This window comes from Gordionus sp. m RMFG-2023, chromosome 2 (assembly GCF_954871325.1).
Source record: "Gordionus sp. m RMFG-2023 chromosome 2, tfGorSpeb1-WG-v2, whole genome shotgun sequence".
Lineage (NCBI taxonomy): Eukaryota > Metazoa > Nematomorpha > Gordioida > Chordodea > Parachordodidae > Gordionus > Gordionus sp. m RMFG-2023.
In genome coordinates this window covers 46279615-46303829 of record NC_088776.1, presented here as the reverse complement: position 1 = coordinate 46303829, position 24215 = coordinate 46279615, and the positions used below count along the sequence as shown (strand labels likewise).

The window sequence follows — 24215 nt, the reverse complement described above, 5'->3', positions numbered from 1 at the left end:
ATATTGATTTAAAAAAATATAAAAAAGGACTAACCGAATATTTGAGTGCTAAAAACCCGTGGCACATCCACCTGCGGGTAGTGCCATCTCGACAAATGTATGAAAATCCTCTGTCATAATTCCGGTCAGGAGCGCAAAACGATACCTTTTCGATAGTTTGGTCCACTATCAACCCCTTTAAGATTTTATATTCGTAATTATGAGATCATATGGGGAGAAATATAACATTTTGATGTTTTTTTAAATAAATAGACCTAAAGAAGAATTTTGCATTCATACATTTAATAATGTAGAATAATAAATTCTACAAATTCAACATTCCTAGTTGTTAGATATATTATATAAATTTATAATATAATAATAATACGACAAATTTTTCACTAATACACAACATTTAGAACATGCAAAAAAAATATTCGACGTCAACACAGCTATGACAGATTTTTACAAAAGCTATCCAAATGGATTCCTGAACCAAATAAATTTAATCCTTCCTTTTGTAATATTATGGATTTTAAAATGAAAACTTTGTAATATATATTATATGGTGAGAAATGGAGAGAGAGAAAAATGAGATCATTAATCATTTGATTCTAGTGGAGGTGGTTTGGAGATGCTAAACTAAAAGGCAGAGAAGATGTGTAGAGATGCTTCTCAGGAATAGAGACCAGGAGTAAGACATTTTATAATATGCATGATAGAATGGACCCAACTAAAGCACTATTAAGACCTATTTTTCCAGGTACAACATTAAGCAATAACTTTTGTTCAAAAAAAACTATATTCAGTCAGATCCAAATTAACATTTTTAGAAAATAGGCAAGAACTTATATATAAAAATCCCCAAAAACAATATATTATAAAAGCATTGGGAAGTCCATGCTGGACCCGAATAATGATTCTAGAAAGCAGTCTCGTCATTGGCGATGCTGGGGATATAGGAAAATATATAGAGGAAACTGACCTCCATTAACGGAAACAAGAAGATTCACACCGAAGCAAGCCGATATAATAATAATATACCTTAGTTATTTTTAAATTGAAAAACTGAATTGAGGATCTACAACCAAGATCTTTCATTCTATATAATAAAAAAGGATTAAATAAAAGGTCCGAAACTAGTCCAATAATCATTTATATTATTAATAAAAAAACTAGCTTTCCGTGTGGATAATATAAAATATAATCCAAAACCTAAACAAAATGATTGTCATAATATTTTTCCCCTAAGGGAAATTCGACGAAAAAAAAAGAAGAGAAGATAAATTATAGAGTATTGCGATTTTTTTTTTAAATAGTGTAATTTTTTATGTTTGTAAAAAAGAAAGTTATCGGTTTTTAATATTTTTTCGAAATATTCTAACCAACAAAAATCGAGAATATTTTTTATTATTTGAGGTCTTCCAAGTAGACAACCAATCGCAGTTCACAAAATTTTGCTTGAGATATTATTATAATCAAATAGGATTGCATTTCTAGGTAGGTGACTTTAAATAATCATCTTTAATTATGTTTCGATTCTCATAACTAAAAAATGTGTCCCAATAAGAAATTTGCATGCCTCACAATATCCTAAAAATTAGCTATATAAAAAAGGATAATAGTGAAAAGAGAGCTTTAATACTTTTTGAGATATTTTTTTATAAAGAAAAATGATAGCCAAAATATAAATATCGGTTTTTGGCATGTCACTCTAAATTTTTATAGAGATTTCTGAGAGGTCTTCTTTAAAATATAAAAAAATAGACCTATTAAAATAATCATCATTGAATTATTTATCGGCTGCTCGAACCCGATTTGTTAGTTGACTTCGGTCATATCAACATTTGTTCTTATTAATTTATATATTATTTTAAAAAAAATTTATTATTTAAACTTTATTCAAAAATAAATAAATTTATCTAGGATTAAGCAATGCATATTCGCCTTTTTTATAGACCTAAGATTGCGTGAATGTGTGGATGGTAACTTAAAAAATTTTTTGGGAATCAAATTATCGCTTACCTTTCAATTAATTTTTTGTATTTGAATTCTTTCAAGACAATAAGCCGTGTTATTTATAAGATAACAATCTCGTTTAGAGATCAATAAGAGGTAAAATATAAAGTAATATCTGGGAAAACACATTTTGTAAGTTCAGCTGAATACCAAATGGCAGAAATATATACCAATATTTTACCACCCCCCAACAAAAGTAGATTAATAAAATTATACTGCTGTATTATCACCGGTAAGATGATGATGCATATTGATTGAAGAAATCTTTTTATTTCATGTCATTATAAACAGGAAGATTTCAATGAGGTTAGTTTTCATCGGCCGGTAGGAATAACAATTGGATTTGCATATATCACCAGATAATATACTCTAGATCTACTCATAATAGATAAATTTTAACGAATATAGTGTATAATAAAAAGTTTTAGACTCTATCTAAAGTTAAGCCACTGCCTTCATCCCATATGATCATTGAAAATAATAGTAATAATAGGGCTTTATTAGCGAACTTGTTATAGCACTCTGTGGTTTATATAGGCATGGAAACGGAAGTTGAAATAATTGATGTTCATGAGATTCTAGAAGGTTTTAAATTATTTTATATTTAATTTTTACATAAATATATAATAAAATTTCTAATCAATTATAAGCAGGGACCCGGAAGAAAGGCATTTTTGCCTTTCCGTTCTGGTCAAAAAATTATTGTCCAGGCTTCATTCCAGCTTTCGGAACGTTAAGCGAGAAATATCTAAAATATAGATCTACACATTCTAATTAATCTTTATTTAATCACTAAATTAATCAATTATTACATCGAGGCAATAATATATTATCTAAAAGATTATAACTTATATTTTTTTATGGTGTTAGTATAAATTTGAGTGTCGAAAACAACGTTCAACACTTACCTAGGTATGGATGATTTTTTTTATTATTATCAAAAATAAAATTGTCCATTTAAAAATCTATTTAATAAGAAAAATTTAATTTTATAGAAAAAAATAGTTAAATTTAAATTTGATAAAAATGTTTTCCCTCTTTTTAATCTACTACTTGTTCTAATTTTTATTACTTTGCTAGTATTATATAGTTTAATGTGATTAATGATTATTAAAAAAATTATAAAAGAACTTAATATATCAACTATCAGACGAATTAAAAAATTTTATTTTTTAATTATAGAAATAAATAAGAAATTTATATATATTTTTAGGACAGTTCCGGTTCCGTTACATGTCCCTAATTATATAAGATGATCAATTAACTCTTCTATATTGCCTAGCCATCATAGTTGTTCCTATGACAATTTAAATTTAATAGCTACATGGATGCTGAAGGAGATTTAATGAATGAGGATTTTAAAAGAGTGTCAAGATCCACATTTTTTAAATGCCAAGCTTTGGAATAAACAGCATAAAGCATCTAGGGTGTGAGAAGTTTTCAAAAAAATAAGGTTGTTATTTATTAACACCCAACACTAAGAGATGGAATAGTGTTTACGATGCTATGAAACTATTAGCATTGTTTCTGGGTGAGAAAAGATTAGAAATGGATTATATATCTGATCAAGTAGGAATCCAGTGGAAATGAGGAGTATACTTTCATTAAAGAATATACGGAGGTATTTCTAAATAATATAAATTTCATATTATATTTAATCATTTTATATTTTAAGGTCCTAGGTTATGCAATATGTTGCAGCATCAATTTATCTTGGAAGGTCAGGATAATATAAGCATGGGATATTGTGTACCAACGCTGAGTATCTTAATTACCAAGCTAAAAGGCTTATCTAATATTTTGCCAATCCCTGGAAAATCTATGAAAGCCTTGAGAAAAGGTAAAAAACTCTATTTTTGATAATTATTATTTTATATATATAACCATATAAAATGGTTAATTTATAATATCTTTATCTATGATTAAATAATGATTTATTGATCGACTAGCCATAATTTAATTAGCTTAATTTACAACACAATCTATAATATTAAAATATAGCATATAAAATTCGCAAATAATAATGTGTAGCATAATTTTATTTTTCAAATATTTATTTATCAAGCAATTTTAACATTTCATTAAATGTTACATAAATATAGAATGAAGATGCTGATATCTGAGATAAATCTATTTTAACTCAATAACTAATCATTTCTTAAATTTTGATTCTTCTTTTACAATAAATACAATCATTTTATATAAATTAGATTTTCAAATATAAATGATAGTTTCAAGTTGAATTGGCCATATATTAATTTGACTGAATCCAAATGGTAACTTGATAGTTTTATGTTAACATTAAATACAACCAAGCCAAATTACGATACCTTAGCTAGATCAAAAACGTCGTCTACTATAGATAATTTTTTGAAATATTATACTATTGATCATCCTCTAGATCTATTTTTTAAATCTAAAAATGAATTAACATTTTCAATGATTATATATATATAAAATATGTATATTATTTATTACTGTATTGCCCTTAAGTGCTAGTTGAACGTTTATTTAGTACGGCAAAGTTTATACTTCCTGATCGCCGCTCTAGAGAGGATGCGTATAGAAATGTTATTATTGAAATGCAATAAAAGAAATATATATTTAAAATTTTATCATATTTTTCTTGTAAATAGATAGGTAAAAAATATTTTAAAAAAATTCTAAAGTAGCGTAAAAGTATTGCGCTACTTTTTTTTGCAAAATAGCTATAGCGCGATACTTTTAAAGGCAGTCTTTAACAACACTGATGCCGACAATTAAGGCGTGAGCAGCGCGGAAATATTCCGCTACTTTTTTTTGTAAAATAGCGATACTTTTAAACGTAGCCTTTAATAACAGTGATGCCGACAAACAAATTAAGACGCGAGCAGCGCTAGAATAATATTCTTTGTAAATATATATAAATACAATATACAGGAGCCATAAAAATATTTTTGTTTTTGTAGGGAGGCCTCGAGTTTTGTGTTATGCCTCTGATCAGAACAGGGTTTCGAACCGAACTGAACCGAACCGCCAAACCGGAATGAACCGTTATGATTTTCTAAACCGTAACCTTAACCGAACCGTTATAAAGAAAATATAAAAAGAGCGAACCGAACCGTTATAAATATTTTTAACCGGTTAAACCGGTTCAGTTTTAAAAAATAATTAATTTTAAATTTTAATTTTCCTTGGGGGAAGTTTTTAAATTGGTGATTTCTTTTAAATTAAATATTTTTATACTATCAACATTATATATCAATTAATACCAAGTTTATGTTTTTTTCTTTAAATACTTATTTTATTAGAGATTAGGCTAATTATCTGTTAATTAGATAAGATACTTAAAATCACACATAATTATTCTTGGCTAAATTAACAAGTTTATATATATAAGTTATAAATAAGCTTTTATAATAATACTTGCTAATAATTTAGGAAAAAATTAAATAAATCTACTATTAATAACTAACATCTAATAGAAATCAAGTACTTTTTACATTCATTTTTATATTATATGGTTTATTTTTTATCTCATTATAAAAACTTGGATCATAGAATTTAAATGACAATAAATAAAATGATCAGCAATATTTTAATGATATGATAATTTTTTATTTACAATCATATTGTTTTTTTTAAATTCAGAATTCTAATATTCATTTAAGTCATTATAAATTATTTATTATTAAAATAATATTTTTAACATTTGAAGAAAGAGAGACCGCCAGAAAACATCTTTGTAAAACTTGGAACTTGATACAAAGTCTAAATAATCAGAATATTGAAATTCTAAATACTATACCTACGTGTTCGCATTCGAAAGATAATTTAGATGATGATTTTGAAAATTTATTAAAGTCGCATAAAAGTCTTAATAAGAATAATTCTCAGGGCATAGAAAATTATAATAAATGTATAGAAATAGAATATATAATTCGGTCATTTGATAATATAGAGAGATTAGAAAAAGATACTAATCTTTTGAATAATTGGGAAATGAAAAGAATAGTATTCCAGAACTTTATAAGTTAGCTATAAATATGCTAGCAGTTCCAGCTATGCAGGTATCCGTAGAAAGAGCATTTTCTAGCCTTAAGTTTATACTCTCTGCGCAGAGAACTAAATTAAATCCTGAAATATTAGAAAATTTTTTTTAGTAATCCGTTCTAATTCTCTTTTTAAACATAAATAGTATACCTTTTATTATATTTATGTGTTATTTTATTCATCATTGTATTTACACATGTTTGTTTTTATCTTATTTATTTATGAAATAAAAAAAATTAATTTGTCTAATTTATATTTACTAAGTTTAATAAAAATATCTATTAGATTATCATGGTTAAATTAAATTAGAAATTGAAAAGATTATTCTCTAAAATTAATATATACATATACATGGTTAATGATTAATTTTTTTTAAAATCAAATTTATAAAAACCGGAACAAACCGAAATGAACCGTTATAAATTATAAACCGAACCGATATGAATTTTTTTTTAAAAAACCGAAATGGAACAAAACCTTTATAAAATTTTAAACTAAAAACCGGAACAAACCGAACCGTTATGCTTAACGGTTCGAAACCCTGGATCAGAATATACAAAATTTCAAATATTTATCCAATAAATTAATTTTATCTCATATTAGGGTTAATTTTCGCTTTAGACATACCATAAGTATATTTTAATTGAAAAAGTTAAAATAATTGGTAGGAACAATGACATGCAATAATAAGTAATTCATGCAATTTTATTTTTGTGCGTGTTGATGAAATTTACTTGTGTGCTTAGATCTATCACCTGTAGACTGGTGGTCGATATTTTCAAAATGGCCATAATAATTTTTTTCCTGAAATTCTTAAGTTCGTTGTTTTGATTATAAAAATATAAATATATTTTTCTATAAAATAGTATTGTAATTCAGTGATATTTTCTTTAAAAAAAGTGATAAAATTTAATTTCCCATTGAGATGGGTTTATTTATAATTTCCCAGTGGAAAGTTATAAAGTGGCTAAATTTTTGACAGAAGCTGTTGATACCAGGCCAGATGGCACTTCAGAGAACTGGCCGAAAGTGAAATAGATGGGAATTCTGATCATTTTTATATAAATGACAGTTTAAGAGTGGTTTTCTTTTTAATAAATTCTTCCGATTTTTTTAACTAACTAACAATATATTACAAAAATTAAAAGGACAGGAGGGGTTAAGATTGGGGGTTTTAGAATAAAAACAAAATTACCATTAAGAAATTGCCAAAAAAAGTGTTAAAAAAATGATTGCGATCCCTATAATAGTATTATATAAAGAAGTATTACTGATTTGCATACCTAATACTAGTTATAGTCTGATTTTAATAATTAAAATTATTTTTAAGACATTATTTGAAAGTAAAAAAAAGCATTTCATATATGTTGATTTTAGTGTGTGGCGGAGGGGATCTCATTTAATTAAATAATTTAACATAAAACAAAGTTAAAATCTTTGAAATTAAAAAACAAAAGTTAAAAAAACAAATATCAAGTGCCTGGAGATGTCACTTTAGAAATAAATGAGTGAAAAATTTGTCGTATCCTTATTATCAATATTTTTCACATTTTCGGATGATAAAAGAAAATTTTGTGATAAATTCATTCGAATACAAACTTTAGAATCCTTATCAACAACTCTTAATGCTTCTCCGTTGACGTGTAATGTAGCTCTCAGAGATTTTTTTTTGCCCCTCTAAATAAATTTTTTAAAAAATAAAAAAATAATAATCCACATAATTTGATTTCTATATTAATATTCAGGTCTGAGTTTTGGTTTGGCAGGCTTAGTCCTTTCCCATCTATATGTAATATAGTGTATTATGACTCTTTATCGCCATTTTTCCATATTGACTATTTCTTTCTTTCCTTTCTTACCCTTCATAACTATCATAATCATAATTTAAATTAAACATTAACTTTACCGCATCACAAACTATTTAAAATTCAAATGTTTTATTAAAAACAGTCGTTCGTCATAACAAATTAAATTTATCGTAAGGGACATAACCAATTTATCACGTTTAAAATATAATGATACAATAAACATTTTAAATTTTTTTTAAAAAATAGATTATAAACAAAAAAATAATTGTTTTGGCAAAAATAATTATTTTTAACACCTTTTATATTGTAATGAATAAACTTAAAAGTAATTATATTTAAAAATCTTAATCATTATATCTTAGGGTTATTGCCCAACGACAAATAACGAAGATTCGTTTGAATTAAAATCACTCAAATGTAAAAAAATTTTTAAAAAAGGGAACCAAAAAAGAAGGTTAAGGCTATAAGCAAACAGTATACACATGTTTTTTTAAATTTTGTATTGTACATTTAACCCTTCCGCAATCATGCGGATGTATGATACCCCAAGTCATATTTTAAATAACTAACATAAATGTATTGGATAAAAAGACCCTGAGATAAGTACCCTGGACAAAAATACCCCAATTTAAAATTTTTTCTAATTCGTTAAAAAAGGTAATTTAATTTTTTTTCAAAATTTGAGATGTTTTTGTCCAGGCTATTTATGACAGTGATTTGTTAAAATTATATAATATAAAAACTTAATAAGACCTGAAATCTTTAATAGCTATCATAGAATTTATCTTATAATATTGTATTCAAAATTTTGTTCATTTTTAGTAGTTTATAAAATGTAAGTGTTTTGGGAGGATTGGGTTTGTTAAACCCCTCAAGAGTAAATAAATAAGTTTTTTTTAAAACCTGAGTCAATATATATTTTTTTTAATGATAAACATTAACTTTATGAAACCAAAAGTCGGTTTTATTATTGACTAATTTATGTTTCCTAAAAAAAAATTTTTTTGCCATAAAATAATTATCATCAATATTTTGTATAATATATAACATAAATACATTTTATTAAAGTTTAAGGTTTGTTTGTTATTTCTTATATAAAAACATAATAATTAATATGGAAATATATCAGTTTAAAATTGGGATTTGTCACATCCCACCTGAGCATTTACTTTTTCCCCACCTGAGTATTAAAGAGTTAATTAATAATTAGTCGGTTTAGAATTAGAGTGCACCACTTGCATAAATGATTAAAATGAGGAAATCAACATTAAAATTTAAAATCAAAAATAGGAAAAGCTTATTGATCAATTTTGACAGAGGTAAAACTTTGACAATAATTAATATTTTTTAATCTAATTTTTTTTAAAAATATATATTGAGAATATATAAGTTTATTATCCACCTCTAACTCAAAAATTTTGAATGTAGAGTGGAGCACTCCAATTCTAGACCGACGAATTATTCGATAGTCACCGCTATACCCAGAACTTCGAGAGATATAGTAGAGTGTAGTGTATCTCCCTGTTGAAAACTATCCGTTTATCAGACCTGACGGAATGATATGATTTTAATTCGGGTTGGGCCAATTTTTAAAATATAAAATTAATTAATGGAAAATTTTATATTGGATCGTTAAATATTCCTCTACTGCTCATATTTTCAATTTCCCTATAAAACAACTTGCAAAATTATCTAAAATAAAGAAACTCTAAAAATTCCGGGCCGAGAAATTGAAAATCTGCACCTGGCAAAAAAAACCCAGGGGCCTAAAATTTTGACCTCTGCGGGTCCTTGGCTTTCATTTTTTAAAAATAAAATATCGAAACACGTCAGTGAATTATCAACATATCGAATTAAATGGAGGTGGTGACTCTAGGAAGTCTGAACTGAAAAAACACAGCTAGATATTTAGACCGGAGTTCAATCAATGGTGGGGTCCATTTTTTTTCAAGCCAACCACATGATAGGGTTAAAAAAGGTTAAAGATATGGGGTAGATTTAATATAAATTTTTTGTACAACTTTTATTTTAACAAAAATATTCTCAGCGTGTTTAAATATTTTATTTAAAAAAAGACACATATAAACTCACCCAACCGACGGGGACATTATAAGTCTATCAGCTCTACTGAGATTTTAAATGGTTGTCAATAATTTTGGTTAAATATGATTTCTATTCTTCCGTAAATTAAATTTTACAAAATTGGAGGTTCAAATCAGATAGGTTCTTTCTTGGGTCAATATTTTAAGATATAAATCAGAGACCTGCAGAGGTACCATTTGTACGGCCAGAACTGGTGCAGATTATTTAAAAAAAAAATTTTTTTGGCCCTGCCCGGATATTTTTTTCAAAAATTAAAACACGGCCGGGCCTGCAGGTCTCTGATATAAATAATTATTGTTTTTATAAATCATACTTTTATAAAAAAGTAAAAATTAAACAAACCTTCAGCGTTTTAAATGCCTCTTCGCACACCTGCATTCCACGTGACTCGAAAACTTCCGTACACCCCAAATACTATAATATTGTAAAAATAATTTTTTTTAAAATACTTTAATCATAAAAACCAATTAATATTACACTTTATCGATTTATCCATCCGCATTTTTTTATCGTGTCAGTCACACAATAAATGTAAATAAATTACAAATTATGTTATAGGGCGCGTTATTTTTTTAAGATACCTACCCCCCCCCCCCCCATCTTAAATAGAAGAGATAATTATATTTAATGTTGGGATGATAAAAAAAACATTTACTCATTTAAGAGTTTTTAATTATTATAAAAAAATGGCTACAAAACCTTTAGCTTTTATTTAAAAAGCTACTGACATGATAAAGATGAGTACTAAGCTCTCCATTATGCGAATAAATTATCATTAAAAAAATTAGCTTGCTTTTTTAAAATGAACAAAACTACGACATAAGGTGGTAGTAAAAATGGATATCTGTTACTTGATCATGTGTATATATATGGAATGAATTATCGAGAATTTTAAATAAACATTAAGCCTTTATATAATAAATTTAAATAAAATTGATATTATTTCTAAAAAAATGGAAAATAATATTAGCACCGTTAAAATATTTCCCTATTTGATATAAAAAAAATTAGCGATCAGATATAATGCTCTCGGATTATATTTTTAATATTTTTTTAGTGGGATAAGGTTAGTCTCTATAATATAGCTATGGTTGGTAATTAGTATTAGAGATCGAAGTCGCCTGGCAGATTGTGTGAAATATTTTTACGGACTGGGTCGAAGTTTTGAAAATTTTTCAAAAATTATAATTAGGCAAATTTACGTGATAAAAGCGTATCGATCTCTGTTGTGGATCCAATACTAGTGGTATAATAACAAGTTAGCAGTTCTCTTAAGGCTGATGGTAAAATTAAAAAATCGATATTTCTAGGTATCCAGGAAACCATTTGTCAAGAAAATAGCTACTTTTAAGGATATTTCTATAAATTGATTTATTATTTAGAATTGTATTTTAATAATTGTATAGCTGGCTAATTAATCAATTTATCAGGCTAAAAAACGGTGAAACCTAGTTTCAAGCCAAAAAACTATCAGATCAGTCTCAATTTTTTTTTAAATGAAAAATACAGCTCAATTTTGAAAAGTAAATAAATTAACTCGGGCCTCGATGCCTATAGTGGATTTTTTTCCGGCACGTGCACTGTAGATTGCGCCAGTTTATTCCAATTTTTTATTTTAACCATTACCTAAACAACAATAATTATTAGTAGTTATAACTTATGAATTTAGATTCAAAGTAAAAAACATGTCTTTTAGACTAAGTCCAAAATATCAAAAAAATACGATTCGCAAACCTTTTAAACTTTATAGAAAAAATAATAATATAAACTTTTTTTAAGGTTGTGTCCAAAAATTAAATTCGCAAACTTTCGAAACTTTGTCGAAAAAAAAGAAATTAGCTTTTCTTAATATAAAAATAAAAACATGTCCAAAATATAAAAAAAATTTAAATTGATACGATTTCATTAAAATTTCAAATTTCATGAAATTTTTTAACATATCCTGATATAAAAACATGTCTAATATAAAATTCTATAAAGTTTTATAACTTCTGAATGTTTTAAAACAATTCCAATTTATTAAAAAAGATTTTGGACTAAGCGTTCAAATATATTAAATAAAACAACATAGAATAAACTCAGAGAAAGACTTTACATACTTATATTTTTTTATAAACAATTAAAATATAAAGTTAGGTTTAGGTAAAGAGGGGGTTAAAATAAAATCAAAATTTATGAACATAATACCTTCATATTTTTTTATGATATAATCATACACGTGGCAATGACTTATAATAAGTTCCTTGAAAACAATAATCGACAATTTTTTAACTTTTTAAAATAAATAAATTTAAAAAACAGAAAATAGAATTTAAGAACTTTAAATTAGGTAGGAAATTAAGCGGGGCAAACGTAATGAAGCCTTCTACCTAAAACAAGGCCATTCATCACAGCGATTGCATTGCTATTCGTGATTCCATATAGCAATGCAGAAAATAAACCAAAGACTTTCATGGGCCTTAATTTCTTGATCAAACCTAGCCTACCATAAAAAATTTTTTAGGCCCAAGCCCAGCCCATCATATTTAATATTAAACCGGTCCAAACCTATATTTAAAAATTTAATTTATTGTATTTTCATGAAAAAAAAAATATTTAAGTCATTTAAGCAATCATTTTGTTTATAATACTGAAATTTATTATAAGAAATATAATTATTTTTAAGTTGGCAACTAAATAAGCGAAATTTATATTAAAAAAATTTTAGACCCAAGTCCATTAGAAATTTTTTTTAAATCAAGGCCCGGCCCAGGCCTACTAGAAACTATAATATTAAGCCCATACCCGCCCAGTTCATGGAGGTTTCTGAAATAAGCCCATATCACTCTTTTTTTTTAAATCGTCTAATTTATTTAAAGTTATTTTTATAATCGCGATTTGTTTTTATTATAAATCTTTTTAAACTCGTTTTTAATTTTTAGTAAAAAAAATTTTCCTAATAATAATTTGTGGCAATTTTATCTTAAGCTGCATTTATAGTAAGAGCGATTTGCTCAAGCGAAGCACAATTAATCGCTAACGAAATCACAGCTGATTCGTCATAGCTATAATTAATACCTTTTGGATTATACGTAAACAGTTGTCGCAATATTCATTTCGCTCTGTATTTACAAATTATACCGATTATTGGATTGCATTTGTAAATTTATGCAGCGTTAGACTTATTTTTTGTTTAATCAACAAGCGGACAATGAAAATTTATTTTTAAACAATGTCCAATTCCAATCCATATCAGAATTAAAATCTAAAATAAAGGCCAGAACCCCACCGTTCTCGAAAAAATATCTGACCAAATGCGAATGTCCGGAGTTCGGTTGGACGAACCAGATGTAACAGTAAATAATATTCAAATTTAATCAGACAGTATATTGAGTAAATCGGTTCCCGGACTTCAATACATCTACATCTACACTTTCAATAAAATTAATCGTTTTCAGTCTATGATAAAATGACATTGGGTATATTAATTTTTCCTTAAAGTCATTAACTAATACTTATTATTTTTTAAAAAAATTAGGTTTATAGTTTGCCTATTTTATTCATATGGTAGGCAAAGGAATGGGCTGCAGGGTTTATCAATTTTTATTGGCTAGCAGGCATTTACGAAACTTGGCAAATTTGTCAAGGAGGAATTTTTCACCCCAATTGGCTAGATGCCTATGCTTAAGATAGCGAATATTTTTCTACTAGTTATCTTATTTTACACGTTCATTTTTGTAATATAAATTTATTAACACATTCTTTGTATACAACTGGTTTGGTTTATAAAGCAAAAATCTAAAATGGCATAATTAAGTAATATAATTAAATGACTTTAATTTACTAAAATAATTTATATGAAAAAAAAATCACACATTCTATTATAATAAAATAAGATATATTTATCTGGTAGTTTGATGTACTGTACTAATAAAAAAATATTATCTATTTCTTTAAAATATATATTTTTTTTAAATAATGTAAAATTTACTTATATATTAAGAACGGTTATAATAACTTCAATAAAATATGATTTCGAAATAAGAAACCGGCCAAAAATAATAGAAAAAGAATTTAACGAAAATTCAGGTAGGACATATAATTTATCGTCTTGATCAAACTATATTGCTATCAATTAGGACCTTCACGGACAGGTCAAAACCAGACGCGTGCAAAGTTGGGTCAGATCAACTTAAACCAATTAAAACTCGGCCTAGAGTTCTATTATCTTTATTATAATTTTTTTAACGGTAAAATTAATTTTATAAAATACTATTAAATAAACATTCTAAAGATTCTCATAATATTATATAATAAATTACAGTCATTTTTGTTTGAACAGGTTCATGAAAATTTTAAAATAGGTTTTGCTTCCGTTTCTGGTAGGCTGTGCGAAAAAGGTCTAAAACCGGAATCAGATCCTATTTCTTTGAAATTTCGGGAACCGGAACTAAATTCAAATTCCAAAAACTATAAAATGTCGAATTAAGTTAAAGAAGCAGTTATAGTAAATATCAAATAAATTAAAATTGAGTGGCAGTTATTTTATTACTTCACGGCCAAAATAATTTATATAATATTAATCCTTTAATAGCTATTTGAAAAAGTAAATGAATGCAAATAAATGATAAATAATTCATATTCACTCTTTTATTAAAAACTGCAAAATGAAAACAAACAGGGATCCATATTGAATCTAATTATTTTTATCGACTCGAACAATTAAAGAGTTGGATGATTCGGTTTGAACCATGATTTTATATAATATTGTAATTTATTGCGAATGAATATTTATCTTGAGAGTTGTGTAATTGACCGTAAAATTTGATGAAATTCAAATAAATGTTTTATAAGATAACATTAACTTTATTTTGTATATAATAGTAAAATGAACATGTATTAATTTACAATATTTTTTTAATTTATTGTCATTCTATCTAGCATTAATGTTTGGCTCTCCGTGGCAGGCTTGTTCTGATTCATATTCAATATTATTATTTTTTTAAATATAAATAAGTTTTTCTATTGTCGAGGTCTAAATCAATCTCTGTTGTAGTGAATATTAACCCAACTAGATCAATTTTCTGAAGAAGTAGAACTAGGAATTGTTAATAAAATGCCACTTATGGGCAAGGAGTTCCACCAACTTGGGGCCGAAATCTGATTGTTTCTTTTTGAAATTACTGCTTTCCACATATTTTGTTATTAAATATGCTGTTTTTACTTCTGAAATTTATGATATCACTTGAAATATTTTAATCACCACCACCTTGTAAAATGACTAATTCTGGTATTATATCACATGATTCATTAAATTGAGGATCCAATAAATAAGCAGCATTGTGATCACATGCATTTATATTGTTCTTTTTTTTCTATTTTTAATTCTTTTTTCAGATTTTTTAAAGTAATTGATTTGACCATTGACCGGCTAATTGACCGATTTCCAACCCTTGATTATCTTAATTATCAATCTTAAATGATCAGTATCAGATGTATTTGTAAATAATTATTTGACGGTACCAGTTACCCAAGTTAGAGTATAGAGGAGTCTAAAATTTATATTTTCCTTTTATAGATTTACTGAAATATTAGATAATTTAATAATTATCTTAACTATAAAGAATTTGTTTTATTAATAAATGAGTTAGCAATTAAGTTATTAATTTTTTTTACAATAAAAAATATAATAATAATAATAAATAGGGCTGTGCGGATACACATATTCACCGATCCGATCCGATATTGGTTCAAACCCAATCCGATACCTATACCGATATTTATACTGATTTTTCACCACCCCCTTTGAAATAAATGTAATTAGGAAATCAATATTTTTTATGCAAAAAATCGAATTATGCATTTAATTTAAATTTTTTTTCTACAGTTAAGACTATAATAAAAAAAAATTATATTATAATAGATAAAAAAAATATATTTAATAATATATCCATTTTATATTTATAAAATTATAATATTTAATAAATAAAATTATAATATATTAGATTTTTTAAAATAAATATGAGAGCCTCTAGATTTTCTGGCAATAAAATAATAAAATTGGCATTAATTATTTAAAAAGATTTAAAATAAATAAAACTTTGGGTGTTCCCTCATATTTTTATAAAAAAAACTTTTAAAATACTATAAATCTATTTAAAAAAATAAATAAAATTTAGGGGGTGTTGTGCATTTGCATTGTTTAAAAAAAAATTATTTATAAAATATTATAATAATGATAAATATACTTAACATAAAATAACAAAAGAAGTAAAAAGATCGAATCAGATCGGGTTTTACAGGTATCGGCACGATCCGATATTTTTGGAAAACGCTAAATATTGGTGCCGATCCGATATTTAATATCGGCACAGACCTAATAAATATCTCGCTCAGTGGTTATTCATTTACCGATTTATTTTGCAGAATATTTGGGTGCAATAATAAAATAAAGATTAGTAAGGTTGCGGCGATTCCCAAATTTTTTACCATTTGATCCGATATTCATATAAAACCGATCCGAACCAAACCTTACATTTATTTTTATTTGCCAACCATCTGATCAATGTAATAAAATAAAATCAATATTTTCTATGCAAAAAAAATAGGTTCTGTAACTAAGAGTAAAGCAAGGAACACTATAAAATCTTCCGGTTCTTTAGTCAAGGAAATTGGCGCGTTGAATGATTTAGTGTATTTTGTTATTTTCCTATCCGGGTCATTTCACGTCAAATGAGCAAAAAAAATGAGATTTTCGGCCGACCCCTTTCGATTTTTTTAAAATTTGGTAAGCAAAGAAAGGTCAATGTAACAATAACGAATTTAATATCAAAATTACGTACAAAAATTCTACTTTTAGATAAAAATATTTTTTATTTATTTTTCCAATATCCGGCCATTTTATTTAATATATAAGGACTAAAAACGATTTTTTGGAAATAAAACGACCTTCAATTTTTAAAAAAATTTTAGTAGACATTATTAAACTCTTCCTTTATATTTACAAAAAAAAATTGGTCTGAGACGCAGCCATCTTCATTCTCAAAATCGATAAAAATGTTTAGAAAAGTGTATAAATATTTTCCCGAAAGGGGGCGTCTTTGTATAAAATTGTATAAATCAGTGTTTAATGGTTTTTCTTGGACTATTTGATATAATTTAAAGGATTATTCATCTTGTAAGTGAAAATAAATGGGGCTTTCATTCAATTATAGAAATTTCTATCGATAAAAGAAATTCAATTTATTACTTTATTTATAATTTATTATAAAAATTTTTGCCCATATATCATAAATTTAATGAATATTAATAAAATATATTCAACCAAGTTTATAGTTCTTGAATATATGAATCAGAATCTTGTGCATTTCATAGACGCCAAAAATAATATCAAAATTTTCTATACTCAATTTTTTAAAATAATTTGATATTTTTAAAATATCACAAATATTAATTTATTATTATTATGAAATTATATACAAAATAAAAGCATTATCAAAAAATAACCCAAAAGAAGGATTTTCTAAAATCGGCATAGCCTTACTAAATTAGAATAACAATAAATAAGTGTTTCAATCAATAAAATAAATAAAAAATTTAAAATTGATTAATCATTCAATAACACATGCTCACAATATTAATTCATTTTTTAATTAATTTCTTAGTATTTTGATTTCTATCAACACCTAACCCCAAGCCTGGAAAAACTATAGACGAAAATACAGTTAAAATTGTACAAGAATTTTATTGTATGGACGAAATAAGCAGAATCATGCCAGGCAAGAAAGATTGCGTTTCGATTCTGGCCAAAGACCGAAAAAAGAATACCAATTTTAGATAATTTGAAAGAAATTTATATATTTTTTAAAGAAATGAGGCCTGATGTTAAAATTGGTTTTTCGAAATTTGCAAGCATTCGCCCAAAATTGTATACTCGTTGGAGGTAGTGGTACACATGTATGTGAATGCAGCTACCACCAAAATTTTAAATTAATGATCATTGGATCAAATTTACCCAATTTAACCAATGATATGTTGCCCTTTAAAACATACAAACATATTTTACACTTAATAATTTGTAATTCGCCTCAACCATCCAGTTATATGGGCAAATGTAATAATTGTCCAGGATCAACACATTTACGCGATCAAATAGAAATATTGTTTCGTTCTAAGGACATCGAATTTATAGCATACAAACAATGGCTATCCGTAGATAGAACCACCCTTGAAACAATAACCAAACCAGTAGGTGAATTTATCAATGCCTTTTTTGAAAAAATAGAATCTTTATTACTCCATTTTTTTATTTCAACACAACAATCGTTGAATCAAAACAATCTAAAATTGAACTTAGACGAAGACCAATATTTAATTTTATGTGATTTTTAAGAATATAGCTTTATACTTCAGGATGAAGTACAAAATTATCATTGGAATAGGGCTCAATACACTGTTCACCCTTTTGTTATATATTATAAAGATAATTTTGCCAATATTTGTTGCCTAAATTATGCAATGATATCCGAATCTTTGCAACACAATAAAATAGCAGTACATAATTTCAAAAAACATAGGTAAATTTTTAAATCAATAAAATTTGTAGGCCAAATAATATTTTTTATTTTTCCGATGGATCCGCTGCACAGTATAAAAATCGTAAAAATTTTATTAATATTTGCCATCATGAGATGGATTGTGGGGTACAGACGAAATGATATTTTTCTGCTACAGCACACGGGAAAAGTGTTTGTGATAGGATTGGTGGCACTGTTAAAAGATTAGCCGCTAGAGCTAGTTTACAAGGCCTTACTCAAAGTAAATAACCACATCATATGAATTGTACGAGTTAGCTAAAGAAAATATTAATGTCATATATTTTGAATAGATGAGCAAAATAAATTATGATTACGAAGATCTATTACTCAGGGAAAAATTTTCAAAAACTAGATCAGTATAATTATTGAAGAAATATCAGGATACCTAACGTATCCTTATGATTCTAATTGGTGGTTAGTTTTGTTTTCGTTAAAAATCAAAAGCAGGAAGAAATATATATAAAGTTTTTACACCCATCCGGACTTTCTAATTCCTTTACATTTCCAAGTATAGATGACTTGCCCAAATGTCATATCTTAACTTTAGTTTCACTGTTAACTGCTACTGGCCGTAGTTATACATTGTCGTCACAAGAAAGTAAATTGCGCTACTTAAAAATTAGAATCTTTTAAAAGTGAGTTGTATATTAGATTTTTAAATTTAAATTATAACAATTTTTTAATATTTAGGGGGCCATATATAAAATGCACCAGATTCTGATTCATATATTCAAGAACTCGAAACTTAATTAAACATATTTTATTAATATTCATTAAATATATGTTATATGGGCAAAAATTTTTATAATAAAATATAAATAAAGTAGTAAATTGAATTTCTTTTATCGATAGACAATTTCTATAATTGAATGAAAGCCCCATTTATTGTTATTTTCACTTACAATATGAATAATCTTTTAAATTATATCAAAAAAAACCATTAAAAACTGATTTATATAATTTTATACAAAGACGCCCCCTTTCGGGAAAATATTTATACACTTTTATCGATTTTGAGAATGAAGATGGCCGCGTCCCAGATTAATTTTTTTTTATAAATATAAAGGAAGAGTTTAATCATGTCTACTAAATTTTTTTTAAAAATTGAAGGTGGTATTATTTCCAAAAAATCGTTTTTAGTCCTTATATTAAATAAAATGACCGGAAATTGGAAAAAAAAATAAAATTTTTTTTATCTAAAAGTAGAATCTTTGTACGTAATTTTGATATTAAATTTGTTATTTACAATTATGTAGTTTTTAAGATATGCTTAATTGAATGAAGGCAGATAATGGTAAAAATACGTCATTTTTGCCACTTTGAACCTTAATTCAAAAATATAAATGTTAGGAGGCTAAAATTTTGGCTATTTCTTAATTACATTGACCTTTCTTTGCTTACCAAATTTTTAAAAAATCGAAGGGGGTCGGCCGAATCGTGGTTGATTTGTCATGGAATGACCCATCCCACAAAAGTTAATCACCGAATTTAAAAATATAGGCAATGTTTATAACTGAATTGCGAGGACTAGTTAAATATTTTTAAATCCTATTTTTGTTGCAAATAATATAACAAAAAAATAATATCACATTTTTCGAGACTCTATTTTTTAAAATAATTTAATTTTTATCAAAAATATTTAAAAGTATATATAATAGGGATTAGAGATGAGTGTGGACCGTTAAAATCTCCTTGACTTATCGGACAACGCCGTAATTAAAAATTTCGCGTGATTCATGAAAATTTTTTAAAAAGTAATATCTTTAATTTCCTGATCTCTTTCCTGTCAGTTCCAGCCAGTTCGGTTTCTAGTGAAAAACTATTTTTTAATGACCTAATACTGCAAAGGCGTACGACGATTTTTAAAATTATATGGAAATAAATAAGGCAGTTAAAATATTTTTAAAAATTATGAATTTTCCGGACGTGATAAAAATTTGACCCCTTGTGATTGGTTGAGGGAGGGGGGTAATTTGATTGATATATAATTTTTAAATGAAAATGGCTTATGTTGTGTATATTCATAGATGATGCTATACCATAACATTGAAAGTTTTAAATATTAAATATTTATAACGATAATTAATATCGGATCGGTAATCGGCCTATATCAATATAATATCGGATCAGAAAACGACTTATATCAGTATAATATCGGCAGCCTATAAAAAGTATCCGTACACTTATATATAGTCATAAAGTAACCAAAAGCAATTATCATGTCGTTTTTAAAAAACATCGTTCAAATCCGATTTTTTTTTAATGTGCTACTCTTTCTATATATATATTTCTAAATTAAGAAAAAAAATTTGTATATGAAAGGAATCAAACCGGGAAGGTTTCAAATCGAATCTGAGTGAAGTAGAATCGATTTTTTTTTATAGGTAGGAAACCGTGATAAATTATTATTTTTTTTAAAACTCAATTTAAAAAAAGATGAATGAATAAAAGCTAAATATTTTGAATAATTTTATTAAAGAAAGACTGGAATTCTATATAAATGTTGGTAAATAAACCTATACAAAATATCATGTATAATAGTTATATCGATTATTTTTAAAGGGGTGAAGTTGAGTTTTTTAACACCATAGCAAAAGTTGTTAAAGTTATATATATATTTATGCATTATATATGAGAGGGGGGAGCGAGACCCATCAGGCCAATAATATAACTAGTGGCTGCAATTGCAATGTTTAAACAAAAAATATAAATGGAAGCTACTACCACAAATTTTTCACCGATCCGATCTGATATTTATATTGATTTTTATTATCATCTATTTTTGTATCAATGTCATAAATATATCAATATTTTATACTTTAAAAAACGAACTAACTTACATGAATGAATAAGCGTATTTTATTTCATTTATTTTTCAAAAGTTAATATTCTCATTTAAAATATTTGAAATGTTTATGGGTGAATGTAGTGTTGTTTAACATCTCTTTGCTCGATTAAAAAGGACCAAATCAAAATTTTAACCAAAATATTATTGCCTATGCCTCGAAATTTCGCCAATAGAAGCCCAAACCTATCTGATATCTTTGGGAAAAATAATAAGCATGAATATTTACTCTTGATTAAATTTCAATAAAAAATATTATATGATTATATATATAATTATAAAATAACCAAAAACAATATAAAAAATATTGGATCGGTTTTTAAAAAAAGATCGGCTCGATATGATATTTTTTGAAAACGCTAAATATCAGTGTCGATCCGATCATATTAAATATTGGCACAGCCCTAGAAGTTAGTATCATGCCCAAATATTGGACAAGAAATAAAAATAAATAAGTTTTAGGTATCATCATCTATGTCTACCATAACCTATGTATTTAAAATATATTGCTATCAAAGTTAATTATTATTTTAGCCAAACACAAATGTAAAAATATAAGTGCTGTATTTTTTTCCAAATATATCAGGTATGGCCACTTCCATACAGAATGTCTTTTCAAAGCGGTTTTTGGGTAATGTTAGCAGTAATTTTTATTATTTGTTTCCAAACAAAAGATATGTGGTCTGTAATGGGGTTCGTTAAACATTTTTTTTTTAAAATATTTATAAAAAAATTGCTGGTAATATTAACCCAAAAACTGCTTTGAAAAAATGTTCTGTCTGGAAGTGGCCTATCAGTATTACAGAAGTAATGTGTTAAAAAAATGGGTTACTTTATTATTGTGCCTTTTTTGCTTTATTACTGTTAGTCTAATATATATACATTAAAAAAATAAATAAAGAGCAGTTTAAAAACATATTATAGGTATATCTTGATTTATTCTTTTCTCAGCTGATACCTTTATTGGTTATTGGTCCATTGAATTTTTTAATTATATTAGTGTAGTGCTAGCGAAGGTAATATTATATGAATTAGTGATCTGCATTGGGCCTAATTTTTCAAGCCAAGCCCATCCCAAACCTGAAATTTTTTAAAAAAAGTTTTGCCAGCCCATCCCAAACCCAAAATTTTTTTTAAAAAAATTTGCCAACTCAGCCCGAATTTATTCAAATATAGAAATTAATTTTTATAATTACTCAAAATAAGATATATGTTATATGGCATCTAGTTTCTATAAATAAAATCAAATATTTATTTTACATAAAATTTCAACATAAAATTGATAAATTTAGATATATTTTTAAAAAAATTCAAGGCCCAACCCAACCCAAGTTTTTTTAAAAAATATTAGGCCTGACCCAGCCCAAATTTTTTTAAAAAATATTAGGCCTGACCCAGCCCAAACTTTTTTAAAAATATTAGGCCCAATGCAGCCCAGATTTTTTTAAAAAAATAGGCCCAGCCCAAAGCCCGTTCAGGCAAGGCCAGGTTCAGGCCTACTTTCTCTAATACGAATTGTCTTCATCATTATCTTAAGGTCCATTTTTTGCAGAAATATATTAAATCTATGTATAAAATTATTGCTTAGGCACTCCATTCCAGAAAAAGATGAAACTTTTTTATAATGATATTAATTACCATGATTCAGACTGAACTATCAAAATTTTTCTGGAAAAATATATCTCTAGAAAAGAAAACTACCAATTTCCAAACATTAAAATTCTGTTTATTAATAATAAGCTCCTACCATCAGCAGTCAATATGGAGTGGGTGCTCAGCACAGTAAAAGGGGTATTGAGAGATAAGTTTAAAATCAATTTCTATAAAATCATCAAAAAAAATTATCAGCATATTTATTGCTTAATATTTAAGAATAATTCTATCACTTATTAAAAAAAATATGCCTTTTAAATAAAATTTTAATGTGCATTTTATTAATTTTTAAAAAATTACTTTTAAAATATTCTCACCCCCCCCCCCCCCCCGCCTACCTAAAGAGAAAATCTGTGATGCCTCTGGTCCAATCAATATATGTTCCTACTTTATCTATATTACTTGTTATAAATTATTACTAAAATCTTTTAAAAATTGTTAGAATCTAACACCAGGAATTTAAGTGCACTAATTATTTTTTATATATAATTATACATGGTTTGTTTATATTATGTGTAAAATAAATAGAATTTATAATTCAGGATCTATTATTAATTAATATACAAAATTAATTATTTAAGATTAATTATGTTAATATTAATAAAATGCACATTAAAATTTTTAAAAATATGAATTATTCACCTTGACTTGAAAATTGCATGTCCCTGCTCTCACTGCCACTTCATCAGTTTGCCATTCGATCGGCTTGGAAGTTTCTGTTGTGTTTTGAGTTTTTTTTCTTCTAAAGCTTTCGCGTATACTCTTTTTTAGCTTATCCATCATGTAATGCAAACAATTGTAATTCTAATGAACTTGAACTTCATATTATAGAGTAATTAAGGGGATAAAATCAAATATTCGCGTGGGAAATATTACATTAGGCTCATGCGCCATTATTTGATGAAGATATTCAAAATATTGCTACCAGCGACATTGTGATTTTTTTAATAAAATCTTAATGAATGTATGATATAAAAACTTATAAATTATTTTAACGTATTTACCAGTCATATTATATTAGAACCATACCGATGAATATTAATTTAAATATCATTGATTAGAGCAAAGGCCAAGTAATTAAGTTAGTGGTTTTTAATGGAGTGGGGGAGGGGATTAGCTCGCTCGTCCATACACGCTAAACATTGGGCCTGCAACAATTTTTTCATAAACCAATGATATATATATATATCATTGTATAAA

General features: G+C 26.2%; 1 protein-coding gene across 7 annotated transcripts in view; it reads right to left on the bottom strand.

Moving 5' to 3' along the window:
* The window catches only part of LOC135925481 (protein numb-like), a 32879-nt gene extending 8905 nt beyond the window's left edge, over nucleotides 1–23974 (bottom strand). Inside the window, exons 1-5 of one of the 7 annotated variants that reach the window (XM_065460822.1) lie at nucleotides 23658–23974; nucleotides 10284–10355; nucleotides 7630–7707; nucleotides 6765–6842; nucleotides 35–175 (exon numbers count right to left, since the gene is read on the bottom strand). In XM_065460822.1, coding sequence (XP_065316894.1) covers nucleotides 35–175; nucleotides 6765–6842; nucleotides 7630–7707; nucleotides 10284–10355; nucleotides 23658–23798 — 510 coding nt within the window. In that variant the 5' untranslated portion in view covers nucleotides 23799–23974. The remainder of the gene's footprint in view (nucleotides 1–34; nucleotides 176–6764; nucleotides 6843–7629; nucleotides 7708–10283; nucleotides 10356–23657) is intronic. The other 6 variants (XM_065460821.1, XM_065460820.1, XM_065460826.1 and 3 more) reach the window with 6 other exon arrangements.
* Nucleotides 23975–24215: the final 241 nt, after the last annotated feature.